The sequence below is a fragment of the Entelurus aequoreus genome, linkage group LG04, assembly GCF_033978785.1.
Source record: "Entelurus aequoreus isolate RoL-2023_Sb linkage group LG04, RoL_Eaeq_v1.1, whole genome shotgun sequence".
Lineage (NCBI taxonomy): Eukaryota > Metazoa > Chordata > Actinopteri > Syngnathiformes > Syngnathidae > Entelurus > Entelurus aequoreus.
This window is the reverse complement of record NC_084734.1, coordinates 50,013,387-50,025,349: the sequence shown is the minus strand read 5'-3', so window position 1 is coordinate 50,025,349 and position 11,963 is coordinate 50,013,387. Positions and strand designations below refer to the sequence as shown.

Genomic DNA, 11,963 nt, shown 5'->3' with positions numbered 1-11,963 from the left:
TTTGCAGTACCCGTTTGTGTTCATGGAAATGTGTCAATAACAAGTACAGCAGTGATGCTGTTATGTACAATATACTTACAGTATATACAGCAGGAATATTCAACTAAATGGTTTATGGGGCCACAATTTCATAAAGCTAAGGAGCGGGTGGGCCAAACATCTCCCTTCACTAATAGTCTTATTTTGTATTTTCCGGACAACCAGCGTCCTTTACAGTAGACATTCAATTTTAGTCTGTTTATTTTGTCAGAATTACAGGAGCGTTCTGCTGTTTTTAATAAACTTCTGCAAAAAAGATAGTCAAAGATAATCTCAATCACAGCACTCTTGTGTTTTTAAGAATCTGATTTTTGAAACTGAACTTTTGGGACACCAGTTTGAATCGCCTAAATGATGATAAAGAGAGGATCTAAAAAGGAACCTTGAGGGACACTACCAAGATAAATAAAGAAGGTGAACAAATAAAGCAGTAGTTATTTGTTCACCTTCTGAAGTAAACAAGCTACAGCAATATCTTAGTTACATAAATCACGTTAAATAAAAACATGTGTAACTTCCAAAAATGAGTGGACTTAAACGGGGATCTTGAGGAACGCCTTAGGTATGTACAGTATATCACAAGTTATGACTCCAGGGTTCTATGTTTGCTAGCAAGGTTAAATCTCAAAATGGATGGATGGATGAATGGATCTGCCACTGTGTTTACAGTAGTCCAAGTTCCTCTATACCAGTGGTCCCCAACCACCGGTCCGGGGATCGGTACCGGTCCGTGACACATTTGCTACCGCAGAGAAAACATTAAATAATTTATAAACGACTGGTGGCGACTTGTCCAAGGGAATAAGCGGTAGAAAATGGATGGATGGATGCATTTTCTCCGACTTAACTTTCGCTTGTCAAACTAGACACACCAATAAGCTTGTTTAAAAATGTAAAATAAAACTCCTCATAGGAAGTTGCCATTTGTTTTATTTGTGACATGATACAATGCACATTAGTGAACATATAAACTATAAATGTGACGGATTGTAGCCAAAGGCTGATTTCCATCTGCAGTCCCCAGCAGGTTGATGGTAACCAGCAGGTTGATGGTAACCTGCTGGGGATCTCATCCCAAAGAAACAAGCCCCGGGCTTCTACTAATTCAGCGTTATAGTGAGTTGTATATTTCAAGCACTTATTTTTGCTGTATTTTTCTTGCACAAGTGGAAAGCCAGTCCCTGAAAATAATGCCTACGTTAAACCGGTCCGTGATGCAAAACATTTTGGGGACCCCTGCTTTATACAACTGGACCACTTTAGTGTTTATAGAAATTTGCAGCAAAAATGTTTTTCTCTAATGTTTTGAACTTAACTCGAGGGCAGGAATGGTGTCATTACCGAGCTGGATTAGGCTCCCGGGCCGCCAGTTGAAAAGGAATTGCTAAAACTACTGAGAGGCAATTTTGTGTCTTTAAGTGCTAAAAAAAAGTGAACACAAAGAACACGCCTGATCACCTTCCCTACCAAGAGACTTGTCTGTTGTTTGGAGATCTACACAATGTCTGCCAGAGGCAGTTTTATCACGACGAACAGGGCTGAGCAGGTCAGCGAGAAGGGGAATTGTTGTGTGTGCCACTGCAGTGGCCTCTCGACTCGCGCACATCAATCAGCCCTGCTTGCGAGGGGCCGGCAACCAATCAGCCTCCACTTTGACCACTTTCACCATTGGAACTCCGAGCACACACACGCACATAATCTCTTGGGGAAAAGCGATTGTGATGACACGTAAGTCGAGAGGTAGAGGTTTGCTGATATGATCGACTTTTTTAACCCCGAGTGGACTTTGTGTGGCATTTCCCACGGGCCGCGAGTCCACTAAGAAACATGAGGCGTGCGTGTGGGAAACAACTGAGCCTTATCAGTAAAGAAGCACAACAATCTGGAAAGAACATTTATCGGCCACTACAGTAGGTACACAAACATCAGTGTGTTGCAGTACAGAGTATAACCGCAATGACAAACATGTACAGTACCACTACAAATAATATTAATGTTTTGGACTTATATAGTATTTATTAGGGTTAAGTTACTCAATGGGACAGGGGGGGGCTTCATTTGTATGTATGTATTTCTACAATTACTGTATGTGCCTATGGATATTTTCATCCTTGTGTGTTGTGGTCCTAGTAGTTTGTGTATTTGATGTGTTTGTTTATTTATTTAAGTAGAAATAATTAACTGAAGTCTAGTATCTATCACAGTTAAGGCCACTATTTGAGGAAATAAGGTAATTTTGTGATGGTAAATCTTGTATTGCTCCTGTGTGTACCTAATGAAGTGAGAGATGTCGTATTTTTAATGCTCATTTTTTGCCAGTATATACAGTAGTAGAATGTAAAATAGACAGCCTTACCTGGTATGCGAATGTAGGACCAACCGTGTTGAGGGTAGAGGGCCATGATGCCGCCAGGGCACTGCGGGAAGAAGGCACGGGCCCTCTGGCGCCAATCACAGGCAAGCTCCGGCGTGCCGTACAGGAAGCACTCCTTAAAGACTGTGCCCCCGCCAACGCGCGTCTCCCGCCATTTGTGTTCGGCGCTGCGATCGGCGGAATAGTGCTCCATGGGAACTGAGATCACCTAGGAAACCAAAAAAAAGAAACAATTGAGATACTTTGGCATTATGGAGACTTTCTTAGTCTCGTTTTAAAAACTGTCGCTTTAAGTTCAGTGTAGATTTACTGAATCAGCAGATTTTCCGTGTGTTTTTTTAAGGAAACGGGAAGCTGAGCAACTGATGGCTAACTTGTGTTTGTTTTAAAGACAGCAGGAAGCCAATGTAGTCGCCCCCACTCCCTTACCACACACAGACAGACACACACACACACACACACACACACACACACACACACACACACACACACACACACACACACACACACACACACACACACACACACACACACACACGTCACATACACACACACGTCACAGATAACAGCGTCTCATTGTTTAGTGGGCTTTGCCTTTGCCATTTCTACGACCACTCAAACGCTCGTCTGTGTCACACGCTACAAACACAAACCAAAACAAGCCGTGCACACATAAACATACGCATACCCTGGGCGTGGCGCTGAGCAGGAACTTGGGTGGAAGCGTGGGCTGGCAGGTCCACAACCTGGAGGTGGAGGAGCGTCTGCAGCGGATCGTCACATCCGAGTGTCCCACCAAGCCGGGCCTGAGGGCCGTGAAGACCAGGTTCTGGAGCACAGCAGAAATTGGTTTATATATAATGAGGCCCAAATCTTCCCAGAAAATGTATATAGAACTGTATGTTCTAATGTAAAAGTGTTTTTAATTATGTTCTAAGAGTAAGATGTGTACCTACAGCCAGTTTATGAACACCACCCCACGTGAGAAAAATCAAATTTTATTTACTTGTGACAGTCCACCACTACATTTGACACAGTGGCGGTTGCTCTAAGATTGCATGGGAAACTCAGCTTTCCCTAATACAAAGAAAAAGAAGTCGTCAAAAATTTACATTAGTGTTTACATTTCACTGAGTAAAAATGCACTAGAATGTGTTTAACTTTTGTTCATAATCAGCTTATTTGGCGACAGTTTGACACGACTTTCTCCTCATTCGTTGTGGTAACGTCACAGTACATTACACAATATTGAAGCTAAGATAAGTATGTTGGGCTTTGTCCAGCCCATCAAAAGCCAAGCCTTTCTGGAAGTATATGGAAAGTGGGCATGGCAACAGCTGGCCTGGACGGCTGGCTTCCCCATGATGTTATGTCGTATGGAGGGATCGGTGGCTTTTACTTTTGTGTGTGTTTATATGTTAATAAATGTTAATTATGTGTTAATCCATCCATCCATTTTCTACCGCTTTATCCCTTTTGGGGTAGCGGGGGGTGCTGGAGCCTTAATAACATTTTTTTGTATTTTTCAGAAAATAAACATTGAGCTTATGATTACTGTGCTGTCTAGTTGTTGTATTTTGGGTGTTTTACACTTCTGAGTCATTTACAAGTGTCATATAGAAGACTTTGCATGCAGTTGCCATCAGAAGGCAGTAGTGTATAAGCTATGGTGTGTTGCCTGAGCCAGGAAATAGTATTTGCCATAAAATCGAATGTGGCAGTCTTTGGTTGAGTCCCACAAAGTGTTTGTACTGTAAGTATTGTACTTACTACACCCCAGATGTTTGATTTTAATATGCATCTTAGTTGCAGTTTTCAATACCAAATTTGGAGGTGTTGAAATCGCCAGGTAAAAGGGCTAATGCTAAGCATGCATATGGCATATCCGATGTAAATTAGCATTGAGCTAACATATTACAAAAGTGTTGTGTTACTGTACTTGTGAATGCTTTCTATCAGGCATGCTTGCTTTGTCGGCATGGAAAATTGCAACATTATCAAGACCACCCCAAAGTCTTGTTTCGCTGCCATGTCAAATACAAAAAAGGTATGGAAATATGGTACCAGTGGATCTTACATGAATCGGTACCACTGACCAAATTTGGTCAATACCTATAAAAGGTACTACATTTTGTACATATCCCTTGTTGTATGTGATATATGCCATATATTACATTGGATAAGTGCAGAGTTAGACTGTATGTCAAAAATGGATAAAGTCTACAAAAATATTGAAAATGTTTCTTGATGTGACTCTTTTGTGCAATAAATTGAATAGGATTCCTAACGTAAATTGGGAAAGCTACAACAGACTGGCAATTCCAAATGAACATTCACCATGTTGCCAGCATGTTGGTGGTCAACTGCCAACCCAAAGTGTTTATGTCAGTGGCGTTCCAAACATGTGATGTAGGTGTCTAATGGTAGCGGCATAGCGGTCGCTGAACAACGCAGCAGGATAAATTTACTGCAGCGCTGTGGATAATAGTCTTTCCCGCAGAGACACAGTGTTTCCAGTTTAGTACGCCTTAATAGTAAGTGAGCATTTGGTATGTGTAGTTGGTATGTGTAGATGCAGAAATGACAGATACATAGCGCCATCTAATGGCAGAGGATAAAATGTCCTACATGGTCCCACTATGTCATTTGTCAATAAAACAAAAGGTAATTATTACCTGTATCACAGGGCTAGAGTGCGTGTTGGGGAAGGAGGTGGGTCTGTTGATCCATAGGATGAGGTCTTTGCGAGACAGATGCCGACTTGAAGACCTCCGTAACCTCGTACTCTTGTCAATTGCTTCATTGTTGGCTTCTTCCTGGAGGTCAAACAGCCGCTGAGAATGCAGCCGGTAAGCTGCCTTCAGAGACAGAAAAAGAGCTAACCATCTGTGGAAGAAAACAGCAGCATGAGGATAGCAACATAAAAAACTTCAAATACATTTTTAAGCTTTTCAAGCAGTCTGTAGATTAAATATTACAGTCGTCCCATGTCACATTCCGGCTTCATTATATCGCAGAATTAAAAAAAAAACATGTTCTACATATTTTTGTCTTAAATTTTGTCATTTTTATGTTTTATAGGTATTACAGTGCAGCATTTATCTTGTGGCGATCAGTAAAAGATATTCAGCGGGACTTCTGGGAAGTGAATACATTTTTAACAGTAATATCTAGTGTCATGTTTACTTTCATGTTAAAGGGGTTACATTATGATTATTTTTCCACATTTAAAACACCTCCTTGTGATCTACATAACATGTAATGGTGGTTCTTTGGTCAAAATGTTGCATAGATTATGTTTTATAGACCATCTTCAAGCCGCTTTGCGACCGGCTCTTCAGGATGCGCCGTTTTTTTTGGCGGTCTTATTTTTGTGCCTTCACTTTGACTGCCTCTTTTCCCCGTCAGCCATGTTGTAGTTTTTAGCGCATCCTTATGGAGTCTACTGACAGATGTAAGTTAGAACTGTGAGCTATTTTGTATTAGTAATGGCAACAGCAGCGGATGCATGTGCATGTACGAGCCAGTCTGCCCCACAACAAGAGGATGGAGAAAAATAACTTATTGACTTCAACGTCAAACTACAGTGACGGACTTGCGCAAAGCTCTTTGGGTAAAACTTTACCATATATGGCGATATCTGGTGACGTAACCAATTTTTAAAACGTCACAAAGTGGGCAAATTCCAAATGGCTCATTTGAAGGAAGTATGAAGGAAAGCAATATTGTTTTATAAATATCTCCACCATACTTCCTTGGTTTCATTTCAAATTTTCACAAAATATGCAGATCCTAAATACACAAAAACAGGTACCAATAGGTAAGAAAAGTTGGTTTTGCATAAGGAGAGAGTATAAAATTGCTATGCACTTAATTTTTGACTCCTTCCTTACCGCTAACACATATTTACATTGGTGAAATTTTGACGCAAGCAATGTGGAATGACAACAGCGAGGAAAAACGCAGCGGGACAAGCAATACTGACGCCGTGGCTAATGTCCACGCCGATCAAGTGGACCTACTTTTTGAAAAACAGTAGACGTCTGTGGTTTCAGCACATGGAAGCTCAATTCTAACTTAGAGAAATTACACAGGATATGATGAAGTATTTACACGTAGTGGCTATGATGGATGCCTTGACAAAGGCCAAGGCAATGACACTTGAAGGATCCTCCCAGTACTGGTAAGAAGATCTTCACTCAATGCAACTAAATTGGGTGAAACCAGTGTAAATGTGACTATATAGGTGTTATTCCATGCTTTAAGGATGCTAATAATGTTAAAAACGTATATTTACAAAGTCCTAAACTATTTTTTATGCTAGAACTATAAAAAATATTGGATTTATTAATAATAATCCTACATTGCAAAAATGTGTTTACCACAGTCAGGCCTGCAACCAATTAGTCGCAATTAGCGAGGGACACATTTATAAACGTTTTAAATCATGAGTGCCCGTAAAATGCTTAATTTACTATGTTAAATTGAAATAAACAAGTGATTCTAAAACTGCGGTATGGGTACCGCTAGTGTTACACAGGCTCCATCTAACACAACAGCACTAGTTTTCCTTAAAATGTGTACTTCAATAAATGAATGTCCACTGCAGGGAATGCTGGTTCCCAGGAAGATTCTGTTATATTTGACATACCTGACTAAGTTGCCTTGCAGCATGAGGTTGGACATCTCGGCCGGTGACACGTCGATAAAGCGTAGAAATGAAAAACATTTCCCTTGGTCATCCCCTGAGGTCAGTACATAGGGTGTTGTAAAAGAAGAAGAGCAAGTGGGTCAGGTGGTTTAAGCTCAATAGCCACTAACCTCGTTTGTGAAAGAGAGACTGCTGGATGTTGTTTGGGGAGAAGGGAGACAGAAGCACTCGCAGTAACCTGATGTGGAGAAACTTAGTAGGCTTTCATAGATACTGACCAATGCTCATAGCACATTTGCAATTGCGCTAGCATAGCTTACTTGTCCTTGGCTTGGCTGTGAGCATGGAGGAGGCCGTGGCGGTAAAGAAACTTGGACAGGACGTAGGGTGTGAGCGACATGTGGAAAGGAGAGCGAGTATCCTGGCGCTCAAACAAGTCAGGGTGATTGCACACCTGCAAAATGAAGACCATGTGAAGCCACCCTAATGTACCAAGCAATATATAAAAATCCTAACCTTCCTGAACTGCATGACCAAGTTCATGAGGGAGGACGTAGTGCTGTGGGCCTGCTGTGCCGTGCCCATGGAGGACTGCAACAAGTCCTCGATGGAGATCTTGTTCCTGAGGGCCTGGTAGAGCAACCTCTGTCGAGACGTCAGCTGGCAGTAGGTAAGGATCTCAATCTAGATGCGGGAGGAGGACAAAGTGGATTGACTTGTCTTGTATGGAGGATGGTAGAACCCTACACTACATTTTTCTTTTTGTAACTGTTACATCACATTATTTCACGACTGTTGTCAATGTTAGACTGTTTTGTTTTTCCCTACTGTTAAAAGTTATAGACTTTTTTACACGTCTGACAATTCAGAATGTTAAAAAAGTGACAAATATGAGGTATATATTAGATATCAGTCTCTCCAATAAGGTTGTCCAATAAGCACACAAGGTTGGTCTTTTCTTATATTTTAGTCAAGTAATTTACAAAAGGCAAACATGGTTACAAAGTATCCAGTAATAAACGAGTCCGCATCATTCTACTTACTGCGTTATGAGCTAAACTTCAGGTGTTGCCAAAGAAACAACTACCACTTCACTTCAAACAATAACCACTCCTTTTAAATTTAAAGACAGCATAGGTTCATTCCAGACAGTTGATAAATAGATTAATGTTTTTCATACCTACCATTGTTCTCCGTTTCACTAATTTCACTTGGTCAAACCTTTTGTAACATTTCAAACTACAAAACAATAAAAGTATTTATTATTCATGCTGATATTGTGTCAAATCAATATCAGTATCAACCAATACTCAAGGCTCCAATATTGGTATCATTTCAAAAACAAAAAGTTGTATCGGGACACTCCTAGTATGAGGCCCCAAAAGTCACCCTCACGTTTCACCTTTGAAATGAAAGTAAATACTGGCAGTGTGTTCTTACTTTTATAGTTTGTTACCGAAAGTGGTGAACTTCTTTTTTACACCTGTGTGACAATTCAGAATGTTAAAAAGTGACTTTCATGAGGCGCAGCAGTTAAAAAAATCCTCTTGGCAATACATATTTTACATAAAAGTAAAGATTTATGGGATTCACTTATTACGTCAAAAGTGGTTCATTTATTTCTACAATTGTATGACAAAAAAATATCTGTGCACTTACAAATTGTTTTATATCAGTTTGACCCTTATGACTTAGTGGTTAACACTGCTGGCTTTTGTGTTGGCTGTGTAAGCTTGATTCCCCGTCAGGGCTGTAACACTAATCCATTAGATTAGAGACATCCAAAATGCAATCCAAAGTTTCTCCAATTACATTCTTAAGCCAAGATAAATCAAGTACTTATGATGGAAGAAATGATTCCTACTTGCAGAACTGCAGTGAGCTAATTAACATTCATGAATCAACTCATTGTCAAAAAATATGGCGGACAGAAAAAGAGGAGTGGAGAAAGACAAATGAGTGAGGGCTGAACTTTTGAATGGTTTTATACTCCCACAAAGGGGGACCACCAACATGGACACCCTTTTGATCGTGTCAGTGCATTATCGCTACGTATTACTTTGTCAATAAGTGATTCAGGAGACTAATAGAGGAAAGATGCAGGTTTACAAAGTACAATACGTTATTGCCATCCACTTTAGAACCCCATTACTGAAAAGAGACCATTTAATTTGAGAGTTTTGGAGGGTAAAAAAGGAAGTGTGCGCTCTACCTTGTCTGATAGCTCATTCTCCACATCCTTCTTGATCCTGCGCAGCATGAAAGGCTTTAGGATCATATGCAGTCGCGAAAGCTGGTCTGAAACGTCAAACAATTGCGAATCATTCAGATTAAAAAGGTCCACTTGGGGTCTTTGCGGAACAAATTAACTGAGGCTGGGGGGAGAATACACTCACTCTCGTCGATGGCCGACTTGTTCTCTGCGTGGCTCTCGATGTCCTTGGAGAACCACTCGTTGAACTCCTCGTGAGAATCGAACAATGTGGGCATGATGAAATGGAGCAGGGCCCACAGCTGAGCGCAACAAAGGCGGAGGTTCATTTGGAACACAAACAAACAAACAAACATCTACAAGCTACAAGAACACAGACACGTACCTCCGCCATTGTGTTTTGGATGGGCGTGCCTGTAAGGAGCAGCCTGTTTCGACACTGAAACTGCAGGAGGATCTTCCACCGCACGCTGAAAAGGATAAAAGTGGTGAAACAACACGCGTATAATTAAAAAGTATGATCACTGTGTGCTGGTTTCAACAATGCAATTTCCATCAAAAATATTCCAGCAACTTTAAGCTGTGGAAAGTAGTAGATAAGTAGAGTGTTTCCCATACTTTTATTCAATAATAATTTCCTATAAATTTGAAACGCCACAAATACATTTGGCGCTACCTGTGGCAGTATGCATCGGAACTCCTTAACAGCTCATAAGCACGTGATCTGCCAGAGAATAACAAGACGTAGTAGGAGGGATCAGTGTTGCCAATTTAGCAACTCTGTCTCTATATTAAGCAACTACCAAAATCCATCCAGATTCAATTCAAGATTTAAGAGTCTTAATTGTCATTTCTCCTTGTGTCCAAGACACACAATGTCAATGTGTAATCACAGACATTTAAATTTGTAAAAAAAAAATAAAAAATTGCAGGAGGAATATAAACATATATTTTTTTAAAGTCCAATCAACAAAAAAATTCCACAACCAACCTGCAGGATCACAGACCCCCTGTTGAAGAGCACTGATTTGTAGTATGCTGTATGTATAAATGTATAAGGGTGTTTACACATTTTTCAAGATCAAGTTTAAAGACTTAAGACATGTTTAAGACCTTTAAGTGGAAAAATTATGACTATATTTCGGCAAAGGGGTCTTTTTGGAAGCCATATTGAACCAGCAGTTATTAAAATTTTGCTTTGTTACTCTATATCTAATAAAATTGCTGTTAAAAATACAGGGAAATGCATGCTGCACTGGCTTGGCCTCATATCAAATGTAATACCTACTTTTCGAAAATGACCAACATTCAACTATTTAATGTTTTTTAAGGCCCTGTTATAGCAATAAACTATACTGTATATTGTAAGTGTGGGTATCAATTTACATAAATCATACTATTTAACAAACCAGCTATTTAGTTCAATAAATATCTGTAAAATAAATAATTTTTATAATTAATCTAATAATCAGTGGAATTTCTTGCAACTTTAAAGCACAATGAAGTCCAAAAGTACCAATTCGTTCATGAATTTCAAACAGCGTGTGAAGCCTAGGATCTAAACTATTTTGATGTATTGTAGTTCACCTGGTACTGCTTTTCAGTGCCTGCGCCTCGTCCAGAACCATGTACTGCCACTTGACTCTCTGGAAGTACTTGACATCCTGGACCACCAGCTGGTAGCTTGTGATCACCACGTGGAACGGTGCGTTCTGAGTGTACAGCGTTTTCTAAAAACACACGGCAGCTAGGTTTAGATCACGTTATCCGGGAAGAAAGGAGTAGAAGTTTTTTTGTCATTTCTTGCTGACCTGGCTCCAGAATTTACGAATCACTTTACGTTCATGAGGGTTTCCCCAGTACGGCAACACCTGAGGGACAAATCGGTTAATACGTACGTACACCAGATTTTGGATACATCTCGTCTGTTGGCGCGAGAATCAACTTCAAGCTGCCAGCATCAAAAGCCTTATAAAAACAGAAGCACAGCGATGTTCCCAGAGGCAATATGGAGGCATTACGTCTGATTCACTGTGTTTCTGATGAATGTGAACGTAAAAAGAATTCATGCATCGTTACATCCATCAACATGCAGCGCCATTCAATTGTGTTCTGTAGGTTTTGAGGAAGCTTATCTTCAAAAGTGTAATATGCTCTTTTCACACCTCATTAGCAAAATACACTGGACTTGATTTATTGTCCAGACACTGTGTGTGTGTGTGTGTGTGTGTGTGTAAATGTTGCAGTGAAATGACAAGTTTGTCATATTTCCACACAGTCAGTACAACACTGCCCTCTAGTGAGCTTCAACATATAAAGAGGTGTCCTACCTTGAATTTGGGCACAAAGCGTGTGAACTCCTGATGCCAGTTGTTGAGGGTGGACGCTGGGGAGATGATAAGGAAAGGACCCCAGATGTTGTCTCTCTGTGTAAAAGAGCAAACAGAAAGAATGACAGCTGGAAATCAAGTGAGTGGATGCCATATGTAATCATAAATAGAGACCCCGACTCTAACGCTAATATAATATGTGAGATCCTCTAATGTTGAACGCTCAAAAAGTAGTACAACTTGAGGTCCAAACACATCGTTGGGGGAAAATTAACACAAGCGCTATTTGTGTCGTTCTCGCCAGTTCCAGGTCCTATGTAGCGGTCAAACTTGTCAGATTATATCACCAGCTACCTT

General features: G+C 40.3%; 1 protein-coding gene across 4 annotated transcripts in view; it reads right to left on the bottom strand.

Annotated features, from left to right (window-relative positions):
* ino80 (INO80 complex ATPase subunit) overlaps positions 1-11,963 on the bottom strand; it is a 69,780-nt gene that overhangs the window by 41,192 nt on the left and 16,625 nt on the right. For all 4 annotated transcript variants that reach the window (XM_062045141.1, XM_062045139.1, XM_062045140.1 and 1 more), the window contains exons 15-27: positions 11,607-11,702; positions 11,088-11,147; positions 10,864-11,006; positions 9,662-9,746; positions 9,461-9,578; positions 9,277-9,362; positions 7,581-7,748; positions 7,385-7,518; positions 7,235-7,302; positions 7,065-7,158; positions 5,089-5,299; positions 3,102-3,242; positions 2,396-2,621 (exon numbers count right to left, since the gene is read on the bottom strand). In XM_062045141.1, the coding sequence (XP_061901125.1) occupies positions 2,396-2,621; positions 3,102-3,242; positions 5,089-5,299; positions 7,065-7,158; positions 7,235-7,302; positions 7,385-7,518; positions 7,581-7,748; positions 9,277-9,362; positions 9,461-9,578; positions 9,662-9,746; positions 10,864-11,006; positions 11,088-11,147; positions 11,607-11,702 (1,630 nt within the window). The remainder of the gene's footprint in view (positions 1-2,395; positions 2,622-3,101; positions 3,243-5,088; positions 5,300-7,064; positions 7,159-7,234; positions 7,303-7,384; positions 7,519-7,580; positions 7,749-9,276; positions 9,363-9,460; positions 9,579-9,661; positions 9,747-10,863; positions 11,007-11,087; positions 11,148-11,606; positions 11,703-11,963) is intronic.